General features: G+C 38.2%; 1 protein-coding gene across 2 annotated transcripts in view; it reads left to right on the forward strand.

Moving 5' to 3' along the window:
- LOC140734679 (UPF0606 protein KIAA1549-like) overlaps positions 1–21,356 on the forward strand; it is a 269,781-nt gene that overhangs the window by 121,638 nt on the left and 126,787 nt on the right. For both annotated transcript variants that reach the window (XM_073058967.1, XM_073058968.1), the window contains exon 3: positions 9,572–9,663. In XM_073058967.1, coding sequence (XP_072915068.1) covers positions 9,572–9,663 — 92 coding nt within the window. The remainder of the gene's footprint in view (positions 1–9,571; positions 9,664–21,356) is intronic.

A 21,356-nucleotide genomic window follows, 5' to 3' on the forward strand; every position in this document is an offset into this window, starting at 1 on the left:
AGAAAAAAAAAGGGAGCTGAAAGCAAGGGACCGAAAAGAAAAAAAAACCCTAGTCAAGAGGAAGGTTATGAAAGTACTCGATAAAAGGTCCGCAGACCTTATGGAACTTTAGATCCGAATTAAGAACTGAATAATGAATTTTTTTGAGGTCCAACCAGGCCATAATGTCGTTAAGCCATTGTGCATGAGTGGGCGGGGCAACATCTCTCCACCTAAGGAGGATCAGGCGTCTAGCCAGGAGCGAGGCAAAGGATAATATTCGGCATTTGGTTGGACCCAGACGTAAATCTGTCTCGCCCCAAAAACCGAACAGAGCAATTAAGGGGTTTGGTTCTAGGTGCTGATTCAGAATACACGATAACGTAGTGAAGACATCTTTCCAGAATTTCTCCAAGCTAGGACAGAACCAGTACATATGGATGAGAGAGGCCACGCCCCTCTTGCATTTATCACAGAGCGGACTAATGCTAGGGTAGAATCGAGATAGTTTAGATTTAGACATATGGGCTCTATGAACAATCTCAAACTGTAAAAGGCAATGGCAAGCACAAAGAGAGGTTGAGTTAACCGATTTGAGAACTGAATCCCAGCTCTCATCGGATAAGGAGATATTTAAATCTTGCTCCCAGGCCATTTTAATTTTATTCACAGGGGCCCGTCGTAAGGCTGCTAGTTTATCTCGGATAATTGATGTTAAACCTTTACCTAGTAGATTAATGGAAAGAAATAGGTCCATAGCATTTTTTGCAGGCATTTCAGGAAAGTTAGGAATTAAGGAGCAATAAAGTGTCTGATTTGGAGATATCTGAAAAAATGAGCGTTGGGCAGATTGAACTTAACAGAGAGCTGTTGAAAAGAAGCAAAGCGATTATCAATGAAAAGATCTTCAAAATGTCTAATGCCCTTCCTATACCAAACATGGAATGCTGAATCGTACGTAGTAGGTAAAAAAGGTGATTATGTGCGACAGGGCTGGAAACGGAAAACCCCTGGAAACCATAACATTTCCTGAACTGAGCCCATATACACAAAGTGTGTCTAACAAGAGGATTAGCTATTGATCTGGGCAGACTGCTAGGGAGTGCAGAGCCAAGAAGTGCAGAGATAGATAATTCTTTAGTGGAGCCCAACTCCATTGCCACCCAATTAGGACACTCGGGTTGGCCGTGAAAAAAAGACCAAAAGGAAGCACAGCGTATATTAGCTGCCCAATAATATAAACGAAAGTTAGGTAAAGCCATGCCACCCTCTTTTTTAGATTTTTGGAGATGGATTTTATTAATTCTAGAGCGCTTATTCTTCCACAGATATGACAAAATAATAGAGTCTAAGGAATCAAAAAAAGATTTAGGAATAAAAATTGGGATAGATTGAAATAAGTATAAAAATTTGGGGAGAACATACGTTTTAACAACATTAATACGACCTACCAAAGACATAGATAGAGGTGACCATTGTACCAGACTCTGTTTTATAGTATATGAAAGATTGGCAAAGTTTTAAGTTGTCATTTTTAAAGAAAACTTCAGATTAAATTCTGATAAGACATCTGCCAATTTATCTTCAATATCAATATATATTTATCACATCATTTATTAAGTGTGTAGTGAGACACATTAACCTAATTTTCAACGATTTCACTGAAAATAAGTGATTTTCTCAGTTCAAGCAACAGATGTATTGCTTGGAATTGATTGCAAATATAAAGAGATTATATTCAGTAGGTAGGTTGTTAGTTAAATCATATTTAGAGTACTGGCTTAATTAAGCAAATATGCTAATGTATTGATAATGGGACACGAGTTCTTAAACTAATAAGTTCAAGATCACACAGTATATACAACGCACCATGCACAACCACAATTAAATTGACAAATAATAAGTCAAATAGGTCAGTTTGGACATATTAGGCTTGAGTAAATTCAGCACATAATTAAAGTACTGATTCAGTAAAAGCTGCTTCTCTTTGGGCTAACCCCTATTGACATTAATGGATCTGGGTTTGGGAGGGTAAACAGCTTTAAATTCCTCAGCATCCACATCACCAAGGACCTCACGTGGTCTGTACACACCAGCTGTGTAGTGAAAAGGCACAACAGTGCCTCTTTCACCTTAGACAGTTGAGGAAGTTTGGTATAGACCCCCAAATCCTAAGAACTGTCTACAGGGGCACAATTGAGAGCATCCTGACTGGCTGCATCACTGCCTGGTATGGGAACGGTATCTCCCTTAATTGGACGACTCTGCAGGGAGTGGTACGGACAGCCCAGCGCATCTGTTGTTGTGAACTTCCCATGATTCAGGATATTTACAGACAGGTGTGAAAAAAAGGATCACTGGGCACCTCAGTCACCCCAACCATGGTCTATTCCAGCTGCTGCCATCCAGGAAATGGTAGCGCAACATGAAAGCCAGGACCAAAAGGCTCTGGGACAGCTTCTGCCACCAGGCCATCAGACTGTTCAACTCCCACTGATTTGAGTGTATTTCTATGTTCTATTGACTGTTCTATTTATTATAAATTATTATAAATGACTATGGTTGCACATTGCACATTTAGATGTAGATGTAATTTTAAAGATTTTTACTCATGTATGTGGGGGAAAAAAAATAAAGTCAATTCAATTCCCAGCCTTGTCCTGTTTTCCCGCTCTAGGTCCACAGCCTGTTGCACTTCAAGTGCATTGCTACGTGCTTTTTAAGCCTTTTGACATAGGAAATGTTAAAGATCCTTCATCATCTTCATTTGTCATGAAACTATAATATACTGGCACCCGCATTCCAGCAGACTTTTCAAACTGATGGATGTTATTTCTATTACTACCCCAAAACACTTTTCACTTTATTTATATGTTATCTTTTATTACAATATATTTCCAATGAGCAGGTAATTGTGAAGGAAGTTCAGGAACCTGTTGTAGACCTCTATCACTGGATGGGAAGAGAAAATCAGTCCTCAAACTCTGCTACGTTTTATATCTATCCCTTCATTTGTTTTTCTGCAGGGTGGAGGTAGATCTATTCTTATCCATGACTCTCAAATTAGTTTGCAGATAAATTTCCCTCTGCCTTATTTGTTTCAAAACTGAAATCTAAGCCGTATTCTGTCCATTCTTATGCAATTACCAATTTCCTGTTTCAGGATGATCAGAACTATAAGATTATTTGAGATGTAATTTATCATTTGGCACAAAAATTGAAAACCAAGAAAACCGAAGATGCTGGAAATCCAAAATAAAAACAGAAAATTCAGGAAATGTTTGAGCTTCGCACCTTTTGTAGAGAGAAGAAGAATTAATGTTCCAGGTCAAAGACTCGTCATCAGAGTAGTTTTTATGTGGTCCTAGCTTATCTTCCATGTTTGTATTTCATGCTGTGGCTAATAGAGTTTTCATAAGCCTCTTTAATCACTTTATCTTTCTCTCCTCCAGCATGTGGACATAGGTACAAGTTGTGGGATACTTTCCACGCTGTTTAATTTGTAACCAATTTGTAAATGAAAAATATACTATAAATTTATCTCAAATGAACAAACCCAAAAAAAGCAAATTAATAAAGAATATTCAGGAAATTATTATTTTGAAGGCTAGAATATATATTGCAGGGATGATAAATAGACATTTTCTGTCACACTAAACCAGAAAACTGGGACAGCAATTCCTTGCATCTGAGTGTAGTTTTGCAAAATTAATTCTTCTTTCTTGATGAATTGTAACTTTTTGGATGGATGCCCTGCCTAGAGAAACCTCAGCAGTGTAATTAAATTCTGACAAAGCAATTTTAAGAAATGGTCAGTACAATGAATGTTTAAAGAAGATAGGTTGCATCATATTCATGCTTCTGGTACTCATTCAATGCAGTGGGCTGAATGATCCATTTGTTTTGTCAACATGCATACCAAAAAGAGTTGGGAGAATATTTTCTTGAAAGAACCGCAAATATAGATTTTTGGATTGGATATGTTTTTGAGTTTGGTGCAGAACTTAATCTGAAATAACCAGAGTGCCTCCACCTGTTCCATGAAAATATAGGTAGGTCAAATTGCTTTTGTCACATAACAGTTATACAGCAGTATGTTATTATGTACTATACAATTCCCCACGCACTAGAGTCAAGGTGAATTAACATTCTGCCTCGTAATTATGAAGGCGTTAAGCAAAATGATATTTATTGTGTCAAGTAATATCATTTCTCAACAATATAATTATTATTTACAATTTTTACTATTTTCAGTGCCAGAACAGCAGAAAAATGAATGTAAAATTGATGCTCATTTTTATATGATGAAATATTGCCTATCTCTTCCAGTGTTGTCAGATCACACACCTTTTACAGCAATATATTTTTAAATAGTCGCAGTCTGATACATAAGTTACCTGCCTGTAAAAGTACATATGTTGCTTGCAGACCAGTTTAGATATTATTAGCTTAAGCTTTATTTGTATGTGTCAAATTCAGTAACAATGCCCATTTAAAAATCCTTTCCTAATGTAGCTTTTTCTATCTTATAATATATTTGCTATTTAACGCATTCACCAGATCTAACAAAGTAGAATGACTTGTTTTCCGTGGGCTGCAGGAGAATCTAATCAAGAAAGACCAGAAAAGATACCAACTTTTGTTTTTGAGGAATAATGGGATCTTAAGCATCAGCAAGAAAAAAAATCAGAACAGTTAAACTGGCATACCCCAAGGAAAGCTCACACAATGTCCTTTAAAATTGTGTCTTTCATCAGGATGGGATCAACCCACAGTCTTCAGACTTGAATTTAGCCAGGTTGACCCTGACTATTATTGACTGGCAGTGGAGCAGATTATTAGTTCAGAGTACTTGGAGAATGCATAGTGCTGACGTTTCAGCATGATGAGGTAGTACACCTTAGTTGGATCTATTTAAAAAGGGTTTGTTTATTTGGCTTTGGCTTTGCTAGGTAGAAAATTTAAAACGAATTGGAAACCTTCCTGATCTATGTGAACCATCTGTGCTATTTGCTTTCCCAAGTTGTTGGTCAAATTCAGGCCATGTGAAAGTTTATTGGAAACATTTTAGAAAAGGCAACTTGCAGGATTGGTAGTGTCTGTAATGATTTTTCCTGCCTATTTCTTTCTCCAAGTTCTGCAACTAATGACCTTTTCTGCAGATTACTGAGGGAAGGATTAAATTCATTTTGTTGGTTAAAAGAATTACACAACATTATGGGCCAAATGGCCTGTACTATGCTGTAATATTCTATGCTCTATATACTTGGGACATACCTGAGTTACTACTTCTCATTCATAATGGCCAACATTTGTTCCACATTCCTTGTTTAATGTGGTAGGTTATTTCAGAGTCCTCTTCCTTCAGGGTCAGTTACATTGTTTGGTACACAAGAATCGCATATAGTCAGGTATGGAAGACAGATTTTCTTTTATAAAGAACACTGAACCAACAGTGTTTTTGTGACAATTAAGTGAAGATGATCGCTGTTGCTAAGACAGATTTAATTAACTGATTTTAAATTCTTCAGCTGTCTTAATAAAATTGAAATTTATGCTTTCACATTATTGAGCCAGACAATGTTGACTTGGTCTGCAAAACCAGAGTCACTGCTCATTGCTGCTACTGACTTACACTTGCAATCATAGTCATAAGCACAGAATTCTGTCCAATGTATCAAAGTTAGCCATGTACATTAATTTCATTTTATTCCTCATGTATTCTTATTGACACTCCCTCCCTAATTGTGCTGGACACAATTACACTGAGTATCATTGATAACCTTATAATTCATATCTTTGTCATGTGGTAGGAACTTTGTGCACCCAGGAGAAAGTCACATTATTTTGAGTTGTTATACAAACTTCACACAGCAGCATTCAGCCAGGGTGGATGTAGAAAGCCAGTGTTTCAATGTGCTTGCACACTGATTTCAGCATTAAGCTCTAATTAAGGATTGGGCTGCAGGTATCATTGCCTGGTGATCCCAATCCTGCAATGTCCCTTGATTTTATTTTATTTTATTCATTGATATAGTGCGGAGTTGGCCCTTCCGACCCTTTGGTCCATGGCACCCCAGCAACCCCCGACAATCACAATTAACCCTAACCTAATCACAGGGCAATTTACAGTGACCATTTAACCTATCTGGTACATCTTTGGACTATAGAGAGGATAATAGAGAAACTGGGGAAAACCCACACATTCCACAGGGAGGACATTCATCTTCACTTAATTGTCACATCCTTACAGAATGGCACCAAAATGAACTCCAAACTCCAGAACATCCTGAGCTGTAATCACATTGTGCTAATCACTATACTACTGTCTCTCATAATAGAAGACAAAGCTGGGGGTGGAGTATTGTTAAGTTTAAGCTTCTAGATATCTTCAACATTTAGAGGTAGATATAACTAAAATTTAAAAAAACACTTACCGTAAGTTAAATAAAAACATTTTAGAAATATAAATAAAAGTAATGCAGAAAAGAAGGTGCCTTTCCCATTCTAAACTTCTAAACTCTGAATTCCTAAACTGTTGTCCTCCACCACATCTCCTCCATGATCACAATCAGCACAAGTGCACCACAAGGCTCCAATGCTCCAATTGAGTTTGCTGATGGCACCGCTATTGGCCAAATAAAAGGTGGTGAAGAATCAGCATATAAGAGAGAGATTGAAAATCTGGTTGAATGGTGCCACAACAACAACCTCTCACTCAACATCAGTGAAGCCAAAGAGCAGATTATTGCCTGTGGGGGAAGAAACCATTGTTCATGAGCCAGTCCGCATTAGAGGATCAGAGCTGGAGAGGGTCAAATCTTTAAATTACTTGGATTTATCATCTCTGGATAGTGTATGGTGGCATACGTTCTTTGATAATGAATTTATTTTGAACTTTGAACTTACAAACCTAATTGAAGTCAGTGAGAATTTGGTTCCTATGCTGGTCAGACAATGTTCCAGATGGTGATTTTTCCCAATGTTATGCAGTAGGCTGTACTGACAGATTAGGTTCCCCAAACCCGTCAGTCAGTTCTATACTTGAGTGTTTCTCAGCACAGGCCAGGACTGACTTCATCACAGCCGGGTATGGAAACACCAAACACTTCTGAATGGAAAACCCTACAAAAAAAGTAGTAGATTAGGTCCAGTCCATCATGAGTAAAGTACTCCCAACCATTGAGCACATCTACATGAAATACTATTGTAAGAAAGCAGCATACATCATCAGGGATCCCCACCACCCAGGAAAAGCGCTGTTCTCTTTGCTACCATCAGGAAGAAGGCACAAGAGCCTCAGGACTTGCACCTCCGGGTACAAGAAATTGCTTCCTGTCAACCATCAGGCTCTTGAACAAATGATGATAACTGTACTCAACTTCACTACTAATAATTGAAATGTTCCCACAACCAATTAACTCATTGGGCTCTTCATCTCATGTTCTCATTATTTGTTGCTACTTACAGTATTTATATTTGCAATTGCACATTTTGTTGTCTTCTGTGCTATGGTTGATCTTTCATTGATCCTGTTGTAGTTACTGTTTTTTAGATTTGTTGAGAACACCCACAAAAAAGTGAATGTGAGGATCGTACAGGCACAGTGCTTATAAAAAGAATTCATCCCCACCCCCGGAAGTTTTCATGTTTAATTGTGTTACAACATTGAATTACAGTGGATTTATTTTGGCTTTTTTTGACACTGATCAACAGAAAAAGACTTTTTTGTATCAAAGTGAAAACATCTCTACACAGTGATCTAAATTAATTACAACTATAAGACACAAAATAATTGATTGTGTAAGTATTTGCCCCCTTTAATATGACGCACCAAATCATTACTGATGTAGCAAATTGGTTATAGAAGTCACATAATTAGTTAAATGGAGATTACAGTGTGCAGTCAAAGTGTTTCAATTGATCATAGTAAAAATACACCTGTATCTGGAAGGAACAACTGCTGGTGAGTCAGTATCCTGGCAAAAACTACACCAAGAAGACAAATGAACACTCCAGGCAACTCTGCGAAAAGATACTGAAAGCACAAGTCAGGAGATGGATGCAAGAATATTTCCAAGTCACTGAATATCCCTTGCAGTACAGTTAAGTCAATTATCAAGAAATGGAAAGAATATGCCACAGCTGTAAATATGCCTAGAGCAGGATGTCCTCAAGAATTGAGTGACGGTGCAAGAAGGAGACTAGTGAGGGAGGCTACCAAGAGACCTAGGACAGTTCTGGAGGAGTTTCAAGCCTCAGTGTCTGAGATGGGAAAGACTGCACATACAACAGCTGTTACCCGGGTGCTTCACCAGTTGCAGCTTTATGGGAGAGTGGCAAAGAGAAAGTCACTGTTGGAAAAAAAACTCACATGAAATCTCGGCTAGAGTTTGCCAGAAGGGATGTAAGAGACTGAAGTTAGCAGGAGGACCAAAATTGAGCTTTCTGGCCATCAGACTAAACACAATGTTTGACGTAAGCCAAATGCCACACTTCATCAAAAGCACGCCATCCCCAATGTGAAGCTTTACTGCAGCAAGTCCTGGAAGGCTTGTGAAGGTAGGGGGTAAAATGCAGCAAAATACAGGGAAATCCTGAAGGAAAACCTGATGCAGTCTTCAAGAGAACTGTGACTTGGGAGAATATTTGTTTTCTAGCAAGACAATGACCCCAAGCATAAATCAAAACTATACAGGAATGGCTTAAAAACAACAAAGTTAATGTCCTGGAGTGGCCAAGTCAGAGTCTAGTCCTCAATCCAGTTGAGAATGGATGAACTTGAAAAGGGCTGTTCACTCACTATTCCCATGCAACCTGACAGGGCTTCAGCAGTTTTGAAAAGAAGAATGGGGAAATATTGCAGTGCCCAGATGTGCAAAGCTGATAGAAACCTATCCACACAGACTCAAGGCTATAATTGCTGCCAAAGATGCATTTACTAAATACAGACTTGAAGGGGGTGAGTAATTATCCAGTCAATTATTTTATGTTTAATAATTGCAATAAATTTAGACCAATTTGTTTTCACTTTGTCATGAAAATCTAAAAAGCCAGATTAAATCCACTGTGATTCAATGTTGTAAAACGATAAAACATGAACACTTCCAGAGGGTGAATACTTTTTATAGGTACTGTATGTGGTGACATAAATGTACTCTGACAGTAACATTTACTTTGAACTTTAAACTGACTGCAGCAAACATCGCATCTCAGCTCATTAGTCCAAATCTTTTCTAATCCTGTATTGCAACTATTATGCCACCAAATCAGATTTTATAGTTTCCTATAATCTAAAATGCTGTTATATTGCTTTATATTAACCATCTCAAATAAATGAGTCAAGAGTTATTTGGGGAGAAATAGTGTTTTACGAAGCATCTATTAATAAAACATTGTTAAATTGATGTGTCAAATAATTCAAATGCATGAATTTGTATGTCCTTTCTATAATCTCCCTCTCACTTCAGAAGCCATAGACAGAATAGAATTGTAAAGGTCATTAGCCCCGAACATTGCTACATAATGTACATCTCAAAAGCAATATTCAGAAGTGGAAAGAAAGTAATGGCACATATATTTTCTTCCACAGTGCTCTCTGACAAAGTGACATCACTTCAGGATGTGCTTACACCATTAAAGGATGTACTGAGCCAGCTTTTCAAACAGGATGTGGAACTTCAGGTATTCACTGCATATCTGGTCTTGACCCAGGGATTTGGATGTGATGGTTTGCAAGTTTTTAGTTCAGGTCCATTGTTTGAATTATATTGAATATAGTTAATTATTTATTATTGAAGTTTGTTTCTCATTGTCACAGTGTGAGTCAATGTTATTTTAATTTTGTCTGTTTGATCCCCAAGGTATTTCCCAGTGACTTTCCAAATTTGTTGGTTATGCATTGTTTATTTTAAAGTTGTGGGCTATATTCCACTGAGGGCTACATTGTGTGATTTCTACAGAAGATGTAGAGTGTCAGTGGGTAAAATGATATCTTAAATGTTTATGGTACACTTGTGCTAGATACCTGGCTAATTGTTGTTAATATAAAATTTTATTATTCCAATAATGCAACTTTCCTTTTTATTCTAATAATGTCCATTTAAAAAACTTGAACTTAAACTCTTTTTACTATTTCTTAAAACTTGATTTATGCTAATACTAAAGTCAGAATGTTGTGCCTGCATTTCATGACTTGAAAATAGACTCCTTGTGAGATGAGCTGCAGTATTATGTTGGTGTTGTGGTGCCTGTCTCTCCTGTCATAGAAGTTATACTTGATGTTGGTGGTATTGTACTGCTATTGCTACTCTCTGCTTTGTCAGTTCCAGTATCAGCCAAAGATCCTATTCCATTTCATTTGCTGGCTTGTCTTGCTCTGGATTATGTATGTCCTTGGAGCATCAACATTATTGGTAGCTTTAATTGAGTTATGTGTCTTCATGACTCTATCATGTAGACATGTCCTGTGTCTTCTCAACAACCTGAGTGATGATTTAATACAATTATCATAGTGTTAACTTCCTTTTTTCTATTGATAGTTATGAACTTATTATTACTTGTTCTTCTGAAGGGTAGATTTAGCCTGGAAATATTCTGCTGTACTTTCTGAATTCTGTAGCTTGGCTGGCAATTTCCTGACAAACTTAAGAAGTAGTATGGAATGACATATACCATTTGGAACTTCCTTCATTTATCTGCAGTTCATAAGGATGCTTCTGACCATTTGGATTTTTACTTGAAACCATGTCATCTTCTGCATGTGGGAAAGAAATACTAGTGTTGAACAACAACACACACAAAATGCTGGTGGAACACAGCAGGCCAGGCAGCATCTATAGGAGAAGCACTGTTGACGTTTCGGGCTGAGACCCTTCGTCAGGACTAGTGTTGAAGCTATGTCACTCTGCAGACTCTCAAGATAAATTGTCACTTATAGGTTTCTCAGGAATCCCTTATTATGCAGTTATCTTGCAAACATGATTGAAACTGCTGTGGTAATCATGCAGCTCTAAATCTTTAATTCCTCTAATGAATGGGAGCGTATTATACTTGTCTACAATGATGTGATGACTTTGATTGTATATGCATGTATTGATTCCCAATCTCTGCCACATTCCAGGTGGTATCTTGTAGCTATCTTTGCTTCTAGTGCATTCTGTGTTTACAGCATTCACTACATACTAGATCTTTTATCAGTTAATCAAATATACAACAACTTAGGCAAGGATACATCAGATATGTAACTTTTGGAGTAATTTCCTTTCATCTTTTTTGGTATGATGATTCCAGATCCAGCCACTTTAACACCAGCTTCCACTGAAAATTTTTTTGATTGACCAGTAACGTCTTGTTTGTCTCTCCTTTTCATTCCACTCATGAATAATGTGCTGAGGAAGTATTGGTTTTACTTCTGATCCATTTTTGGCACAGCTTGTTCAAATTTACTAGTCAGTGTTATTTTCACATCTGGATCTCTTGTGCTTCTCCTGTAGCCACATTGAGATAGGCGACTTGCTATCACCATTTCTTTGCATAATCTACTTTACAAAGTAAAAATCATAGCTAAATTGAGAGCAATTTTGCAGCTTTGTGGGCTCTATAGATTGTTTTTGCAGTTAGCAAATAATTTATATAAGCATACTATTTCATTGTTATATTTCATTACCAATATGAAGTAATGCTTCTCTATTAAGGTTAATTAGTAAGGTTTCTCTATTAATTGGGATAAGAGTGAACTAATGCTAGTTGCTACAGTGGTTAATACAGAGTATTTACAATCTATTCCCTTTAAAATAACTTATGATAATTTTATCTATCTTGGTGTGTCTATTACAAAAAACCCAGATGACCTTTTGCAAGTGAATTGGTGAAACAAAGTTGAACAGGTTAAACGCAATATTGACTTTTGGAAAACCCTTCCAATTTCTTTGGTGGGGAGGGTTAACACAATCAAGATGATTGTACTGCCATGATTTCTTCATCTTTTCCAGTCAATTCCATGTTTTATTCCTCTGTCATATTTTTAGCAATTGGATTCAATTATTATACCCTTTATTTGGAATTATAATGCCATTAGACTTACTAAAAAACACTTGTCAAAGCCCAAGGAAGCAGGAGGTTTTGCCCTATTGGACGTTAAAATGTATTACTGGGCTGCCCACCTATTCATTCTTGCATGGTGGAAAAAAGGACCACCCTCTACCTCAGACTCGTGTCCAGCATGGTTACTCATAGAGCGAGTGCTTTGTAAGAAGACTTCCTTACCAGCTGTCCTTAATAGCCCCACTGCAGTCAATAAGTCACATTTTAGTAACAGCTTTGTGGTCGGCAGCACTATAAGAATTTGGAAGCAGATTCAACTACACATTAAGGCCCCAAAGACTTGTATTGACACTCTGATTTGTGACAATCATTCCTTTTTGCCTGGCCTGAATGATTCTGTTTTTTCGTCCTGTAAACAGAGTAGCATCTGTAGTGTAGGTGACCTATATATTAATGGAAACTTTGCCTCATTTGCGCAGTTACAAGCAGTTTACAATATCCCTGCATTTAGTTTTTTTAGATATTTACAAATTCGAGATTATGTTAGGAAATATATACCTAATTTTGAAGTTTTAGACTAACATGAGTCCCTGGAGGCAATAAATAAATTTGATCCGGTTACTTGTAGTGCCATATCCTATTTTTATCAGATCCTACATAATGGAGCTCGGGTGAATACTGCAGGTGTTAAACAGGCATGGGTGGATGAATTGGGTATAGAACTGACAGAGGAGGTCTGGGATGAGTGTTTAAAGAGAATACATGATGGTTAGGTCAATATCAGACACAGACTTATACAGTTTAAGACAATATTAGTATTGAAGGGAAACATTTTAGCCTGTTAATTCATGCCAATTTGGAGAGCAATCCCCATTTTTCCGTATTTTTACAGGCAATTTCAACTCCTTCGTTTCTGTCAACTCCCTCACCCACTGCCTCCAGATTCCATCATTATCTGATTCTCATTGAAAATTTACAGTGGTCAATTAACCTGCCAACCTTATACATGTGTTTATCTTTATGGTTCAATACAGTATGCAGCTGATGTAGCTCAGTTGTCATTAATCATGACCCAAGAGGTCATGTATCTTTTGGATTGATACTCCTTGCACCCATAATCACAGGGTGAATGCACAAACTCCACATAGTCAAGAACAGAGGTCAAGGTTGAATCTCGGTTACTAGAACTACAAAGTAGTGTGCAGTGCGCAGAAGCAGATGTAAATGTTCATTGAGATCATGGTTAATTTTCAAGTTTGTCCCTTTTCAGTACTATCACCATATCCATTGTTTCTTATATTCAGAAACTTACAGATTTTGGTTTTGAGTGAACAAAATGACTGAGCCTCCAATGTCCTCCAGGGTAGAGAATTCCAAAATATTACCCACCTCCTGGTAAAGGCACATTTCCTTATTCCTATTGTTACGAACCCCGTAACTAGGTCACTTACCAGCAAAGATGGAGACGTCCGTTGAAGTCTGATGATACTATTTTTAACAGTATTTATTAGTAAAAATGCACAAAAAATAATATCAATGCAAATATACAGAGAATATACGTCGTCAATACTAAATCTGAAAGTGCAGGTATAATACTAATCAATAAGAAATAAGCTCTATCGTTGTCTAGGGGATAATGTATTGTCCGATAGAAATATAAAGTTCACTCAGTTCATGCAGGCTGCAGCCGTTGGGGACCGCTGTGTTGCAATGGTTGGCAAGAGAGAGAGATTTGGAGAAAAACTTGCAGGCTTTCCTTTTATGATTTCGATCCGTCAGGAGTCTCGTTGTTGTGGCCGTTCACTTGTGGCCTCTCCTTTAGCTAAACTGTTCTTCCGTGATGAGCCCGCCACCCTGGCAAGGGAGGACGCACACGAGCTCTCACCGGCCTTCGCTATAAAACGCTATCATGGGATTTCTAGCGTTTCTCCTGGTGCGTCTAAAGGGGTTGTTCCCCAGACCCTCTTTTATCCTTACTCACGGGGTCTCAGATGTCAATCAGGTTGGGATGATGCAATCCCTCAACCAGACCACTCTGGTTGTCCCCTGAGGGGTTTCAATGAATAGTACAGTACTCAATGCACAATTCCTTCTCTAAGAGACAATGGCCATTATCAATGGTTCCGTTCCGCTGAGGCTAGGACACATTCCAAACCTTGTGGATTCTGCGTGTCTCTCTCTCTCATTTCCTGGGTCCCAGACCCGAATTAATAGCTATCTTGCGATTCTCAAAAAGGAGGGGACGACTTTGTACCCTTCGGCCCCTCAGAGTTGCTTCACATTCATAACACTATCTTAAATGGACTACCTTTTATTCCAAATGGCATATTAGTCCTGGATACCACCTGCATGTAGGTATTCTAGTCCTTTAAGAATTTTGTGTCTTGATGACTTCTTGGTCTTCTAAGCTAGGCAATATATTTCACACTTTGAGAACTCAGATGTGGGGCTGTGAGAGACCATCGGTCTCCCTGGTAACTAATCTGTATGAAGTGAATCAAACTGGTAGCTCCTTAGAGACAGTGTTAAGGAACTGGAGCTGCAGTTCATTGATCTTCAGTTCATATGGGAGAATGATGAGATGAGAGAGAGTAGCTACAGGGAGGTAGTCATCCCTAAGTTGCAGGAGACAGTTACATGGCTGACTGTTAGGAACAAGAAAGGGAATAGACAGTGCAGTATTAATCTGCAGCAGTTTACCTCAATAATAAGTATATCACTTTGAATACTTTGGGGACAACCTACAGGAGGAAGCTGCAGAGGCCAGGGCACTGGCTCAGAATGGAAGTGGATGGAAAAAGAGTGCAGTCGTGATAGGAGATTCCATAGTTAGAGGAGCAGGTAGGAGGTTCTGTGGATGTGAAAAAGACACCAGATGGTTTTTTTGCTTCTCAGATGTCTGGATCAGGGATGTCTCAGATTGGGTCTACAGCATTCTAAAAGAGGAGGGTCAACAGCCAGAAGTTATGATACATATTGGTACTAATGACATGAATAGAAGGGAGGAGATCCTGAAGAGAGGATATTGGTAGATAATGTAGAAAGCTGAAAAGCAGGACCTCCAGGGTAGTAATCTGTGGATTGCTACCTGTGCCACATGCCAGTGAGAGTGAGAATAGAATAATTTAGCAGATGAATATGTGGCTGAGGAACTGGTTCAGGGTGCAGGGTTTCAAATTTCTGTATCATTGGGATGTCCTCGGGGGATATGACCTGTACAAAAAATGCAGGTTACACCTGAACCCCAGGGGAACCAATATCCTTGTGGGTGAGTTTGCTAGAGCTGCTAGGGAGGATTTAAACTAATTTGGCAGGGAGATGGGAACTGGAGTGATAGGGGTGAAGATGGGGCTGTTAGTATACAAGTATATGCAGTGTGTGGTGAGACTGTGAGGAAGGACAGGCAGATGATTGGGCAAAATTGCAGTCAGTGGGCTGAGTTGAATTGTAACAAGGGGGCAAAAATTGAAAAGGGTGATGAATACAGGACTGGAGTTAGTATATTTGAATGAACACATTATACGGAATGAGATATGTTCTTGTAGTGCAATTAGAGATTTGCGGGTATGATTTAGTAGGCATCGCTGAGTCATGGCTGAAAGAAAATCATAGTTGGGAGCTTAACATTCAAGGATACACATTGTATTGAAAGGACAGACAGGAAGGCAGAGTGGATGGGGTGTTTCTGTTGGTTTAAAAAAAATAAAATAAAATCCTTATAGAAGATAATCAGAATGTGTAGAACTCTTGTGGGTAGAGTTAAGAAACTACAAGGATAAAAAGATCCTGATTGGAGTTTTTTCAGTTGCCAGGATGATGGGCTACAAATTGTAATAGGTGAAAGAAAAGGGCAATGTTACTATAGTCATGGAGGATTTCAATATTCCCAATATATGCAGGTATATTTGGGAAAATCAGATTGGTACTGTATCCCAGGAGAGGGAATTTGTAGAATGCCTATGAGATGGCTTTTTAGGGCAGCTTGTGATTGAGCCCACCAGGGAAAAGGCAATTCTGGATTGCTTGTTGTGTAATGAACCAAATTTGGTTAGGGAACGAACCTAAGGTAAAGGGACCCATAATATGATCATAATATGATATAACTCATCCTGCAGTTTGAGAGGAAAAGGATAAAGTCAGAAGTATTCCAGTGAAGTAAAGGGAATTACATGGGCATGAAAGAGGAGCTGGCAGAAGTTGATTGGAAGGGGACGCTGTTAGGGATTATGGCACAGCAGCAATGGCCAGAGTTTCTGGGGGCAACTCAGAAGGGATTGATCAAAGATGAAGTATCCTAAAGGAAGGATGAGGCAACCATGGCTGACCAAGGAAGTCAAAGGCAACATAAAAGCAAAAGAGAGGGCATGTAATATAGCAAAAATTAATAGAAAGTTAGATTATTGGGAAGCCTTTAAAACCCAACTGAAGGCAACTAAAAAAATCCATAAGGAGAGAAAAGATGAGATGTGGAGGAAAGCTAGACAGTAAAATAACAGGATACCAGAAGTTTTTTTTTCAGTTATATGAAGAATAAAAGAGAGGTAAGAATGGGTATCAGTCTGTTGGAAAAGGACACTGGGCAGGTAGTAATGGGGGACAAAGAAATGGTTGATGAACTTAACTATTTTGCATCGTTCTTCACTGTGGAAGTCACTAACAGTCTGCCAGAAGTTCTAGAGCATAGGTGTCAAACACAAGGCCCGCGGGCCATATCCGGCCCGGCGTACAATTATATCCGGCCCGCGAGATCATTTTAGATAGATCTATTATTTTAATTATTAATGGCCCGGCGATATGAAGCGCTGATAACACACAAACTACATATCCCATAATGTAGCGCAACAGCTGCCGATAGGCTACCCGAGAACATTCCCGCATCAAGCGTCTGTTGCTGTATACAACGCTATTCTGAAGTCAAAGCTAACCCCTAACAATGGCGAAGAGAAAAGTTGATTCTGAAAAAAAGAGTCTTTCAAAACCGATGAGTATATGTTTACTGACATTGCCGGTAAACTCGTGTGTCTTATTTGTGGAGCTAGTGTGGCTGACATAACAACACATCTCAGCGTCTTAAACCTTCAGCTCCAGGGACGTGACCGCATGATCACTGACATGTATGGTGCAGTGAAGGCATTTCAAGTGAAGCTGCTCTTATGGGAGACACAAATGCACCAGTGCAACTTGCCTCATTTTCCCTGTTGCCAAGTAATGTTGAACTAGGTCGGTGCAATGATGTTCCCAAATGCGCACTTTGCTGATAAACTGAGCGCACTTCGCACTGAGTTCGCATGGCGCTTTGGTGACTTTGAAGCACAAAAAATTAATTTCGAGCTGCTTCGCAACCCATTTGCTGTCGATGTGGAAACTGCACCTGTACAGATTCAGATGGAGCTGATAGAGCTGCAGTGTAATGGGACACTAAAGGCAAAGTACGACACTGCAGGGCCCGTACAGTTTATTCGCTCCATTCCTGAAGCAATACCTCAGCTCCGTCTACATGCAGCTCGAACCTTGTGCATGTTTGGTAGCACATATCTGTGTGAGAAGCTTTTCTCAGTGATGAAGATTAACAAAACATCACACAGGAGTTGTCTCACTGATGAACACCTGCAGTCCATCCTGAGAATCTCCACAACACAGAACCTTACACCAAACCTAAACGAACTTATTGCCAAGAAAAGATGCCAAGCATCCAGCTCTGACAAAACGGCATAAGAGCAAAGAAAACTGAGTGTTTTGATTTGTTGTTGTTTTAACTTTTGCTGAAAAGCACAAATTTTATTTATATTTTCAGGGTTTCTTTGCAGCATGCTCATATTTCTAACTTGTATAATACTGACAGGAGATATTTTTATGGAGAGCAAAATATTTAAGTTATTTAAAGTTTTAGTTTATTTTTTCTGGAATAATATTCCTGTCTGTTTTTATTCATATTTATGTTCAATAAATGTTTATCCTGTTCGGCCCGCGACCTAAAGTGTGCTTTGAGTTTTGGCCCCATGTGCAATTGAGTTCAACACCTCTGTTCTAGAGTGTTAGGGGGCTGATGTGAGTGTAATTTCTAATAATAAGGAGAAGATGCTTGGGATGCTGAATGGTCTGAAGGTAGATAAATTACCTGGACCAGAAGGACTACACCCTAGGGTTCTATAGATAAAGATTGTGGAGGGATTAGTAGTGATCTTTAAGTAATCATTAGATTCTTGATTGAGGTTGATATACTCTTGATTAGTATGGGCGAGAAGGATAATAACTCAGGCATGATGGAATGCCAGAGTAGATTTAATGGGCTGAATAGCCTAGTTCTGGTCCTATTTCTTATGGTATTACTTCTCATTCATTATGCATACAGTACGCTCATTATACTTGGAACCAATATGTACTTCCTCTGTAGTATGTCTTAAGTGAGGGGAGCAAAACTACACAGTATTCCTGGTGCATTTTCACAAAGGGCCTGTAAAGTTTAAGCAGATTTTCTTCAGGGCCAGTGATCATCTTCTTTGAGATGCAGAATCTCACATCCCTATTTTATTAATGTTAGCATTGCTCTTTTTTTTATTTATGCACTTGTTTCTGCATTATTTGAATAGAAGTGCTATGAGCTTGTACTAAGGTAGGCCTTAACAGAAAATCTAAATGTTATTGATTGTTTTTGTTTCATTTAGTGTAATGTTACAGGCTTGTTTTGGTGTACACCACCTCCTTATTAAAACATAATTTCATGGGATTGTGAGCATCTGATATTAGTTCTTTCAGCTTTACCTTCTGATCTAACAAAGGAGGAAATGAAAATATTTATTGGAACAACCCTCACCTCAACCTCCAAAATCTTTCCTCTTATCCTTTCATATTTTCAATTCAGTGTTAGATGTGATTTTTTTTTCTCGACTTGGCATGATTTTTGACTTGTCTGCAGAAATTATTCTAAGGACAGGCGTTATTTTCCTTTCTGGTGTATTTCTTTTGCATCCAGTGTATCAGGTTTTTGCATTATCTTATGGAGATAACAGTTGTGGGTTTTGCCATACACTCCATAAATCTGGATGTCATTTCCTTTGCATACTGCTATATTTCATCCTCTGTAAATATCATCTACAGTATTTACTACTGAAACACCACCAACGTTGGATATATATTGGAACTTCTACTGTCAAGGGCAGTGGTAATTGCTGAAAATGGAGATTTTTCATTAAACTTCATACTTCATTACATGTTTCTGGTACATGTTTCTAAGGTTTCCCAAAAATCTTGACTTCTCCAAGCGTGACATGCTTTTATCCAGTGTTGGATTTTGTTAATAGTCTCTCTTAGTCACCCATATTCAAGTCTTTTTGTGTTTAGGCATATCCTTACTGCGCATTAGGTTTCTCCCTGAGCAGTGTTCACCTAGTTGTTTGACTTTGATTTTTGCCATTATACCACTTGTTCCATCTCAATCCCTGTTGAAGCTTTCTTTAGTACGTTACATGAGAGTGAATCACTGAATTCACGGACCAATTTTCAAAATAATCATAACATCAAAGGATTTTGGATACACTTGAATAAAGTCTGTTTTGCTCCTTTTATAATCAGCACGTTACTGTCATTTTTTTGTTTTCTTTATCTGCTTGTTTAGTAAAATTAACTTCAATTGTCCACATCTTCTCAGAACCACGGTAGCTATTCTTATAACACAGGACACAAGACTATTCTCCCTTTAGCAGGTCTCTTTGATGTAACTTGTTGATAATTGTGGAATGTTAGCTCCTGCATATGACTTTGCTTCACTTCAAGAGTTTTTGTAGGTAACCTTCTTCCATCTTCTTTCAAGATTGCGGAAAACCTTTTGGTGTAACCTGAGTGGTATGACATGTCCTGCCCTCCCATACCAATTTCTACTTTTTATATTTTTGGTGAGTTTGCTTCTCACCTACTAATCTGGGTGGTGGTGTGAATTTAATTTCTCTAGGAATTGGTACATCTTAGGAATTGATATATTCCACTCTAAGCAATGGTATCGTTTAGGTATTTCATGTGCCTTTGCATTATGCCCTTTTCCATGGTATGGCTGTTCTGATCTCTTTTTCCATCATTCCTCTGTGTTTTCATGATAAATTGACAGATCTTTTCTCATCAGTAGTTGGCTTTCCACATAATTAGAGGTTCTTCCATATAAGGTGTACTCTTTTTTTTCCTTGTGAATTCATGTGGTCACAGCTACTGGACAGCTGCCTTTCAGCTGGCTTTCATTCTCTTCCTTATGATGTATTAACTGAATCAGCTCTATTTACTTTTCTAAGACTGATATGAATGCTGGTCGTTTGACTAGTTGGTGTTTTACTCTGTAATCAGTGAGCAAGAAACTGTATATGCTGGAAATTTGAAATTAAAACAGAAAATGCTAAAAGATTACTTGTGTCTATCACAATATAGACCCCTTTTCATTCTTTTGATAATTCCTTAGAAAAAGTGCAGAAAGATGTGTTTAAATGTTCTTCTTAGGATATCCTTTCAGGCAGGAGGAGTGGGAATGTACTTCTAGCTTCACAAAGCAATCAATGGAACTATTAATCAGTGATTCCTATTTATCTCCATGTAATATGTAATCTTCTTTAAGTGCTCATATCATCATTTAAATTGACTTTCTTAGGGACTTAAATATCTGTATCATAGATGCCTGGTAGAGGCATGTCTTTCCAACTTCTTGACATTTTTATGGCACTGACAGGGTTATTGGTGAGACAGTTTTCTCTAGATTGGAGGGTTTAGAGCTGGGGAGCTTTGTCTCAGTAGCAGAAACTGCACTGTTTGGATAAAGATGAAAAGGAGATCTTTTCTCTGAGGATTGAATATATTTGAAATCTCCATGCAGTGGATAGCATGTTGAATATTGTTAAGCCTGATCTATAGATTTTTGGATATTTTGGTGAAACCAGAGGAATTGCTCAGGAATATTCAAGCAAATCAATGGCCTACTTTACCTCCTGTTTCTTATTTTCTTGTTAATGTGGAAATGCAGAGAAATTGAACAAATAATCCGTGACTTTACATAAAATGTGCTGTATTTAAGACACATTTTAAAAGAACCTGTTGTACTTGTGAGGAACTGTGAACATAATAAGAGTGACTCTCTCCATATTGAAGCAGCAAATCTGATTAAATCTCTTGGACCTGATAGTATGGCCCATGAAGTTTTCAAAGATTTTCGAAGTTTCCTTGATTCTATAATAGTATCTGTAGATTGGAAAGTAGCAAATGCTAGAAAAGAGGGAGGGAGAAAATGGGTGACACAGTGATGTAAATTCAGTCACATCCAGTGCTGTCTGTGTTCGGAATTTGCATATTCTCCCCGC

Source organism: Hemitrygon akajei, chromosome 10 (assembly GCF_048418815.1).
Source record: "Hemitrygon akajei chromosome 10, sHemAka1.3, whole genome shotgun sequence".
In the NCBI taxonomy this organism is placed as follows: Eukaryota; Metazoa; Chordata; class Chondrichthyes; order Myliobatiformes; family Dasyatidae; genus Hemitrygon; species Hemitrygon akajei.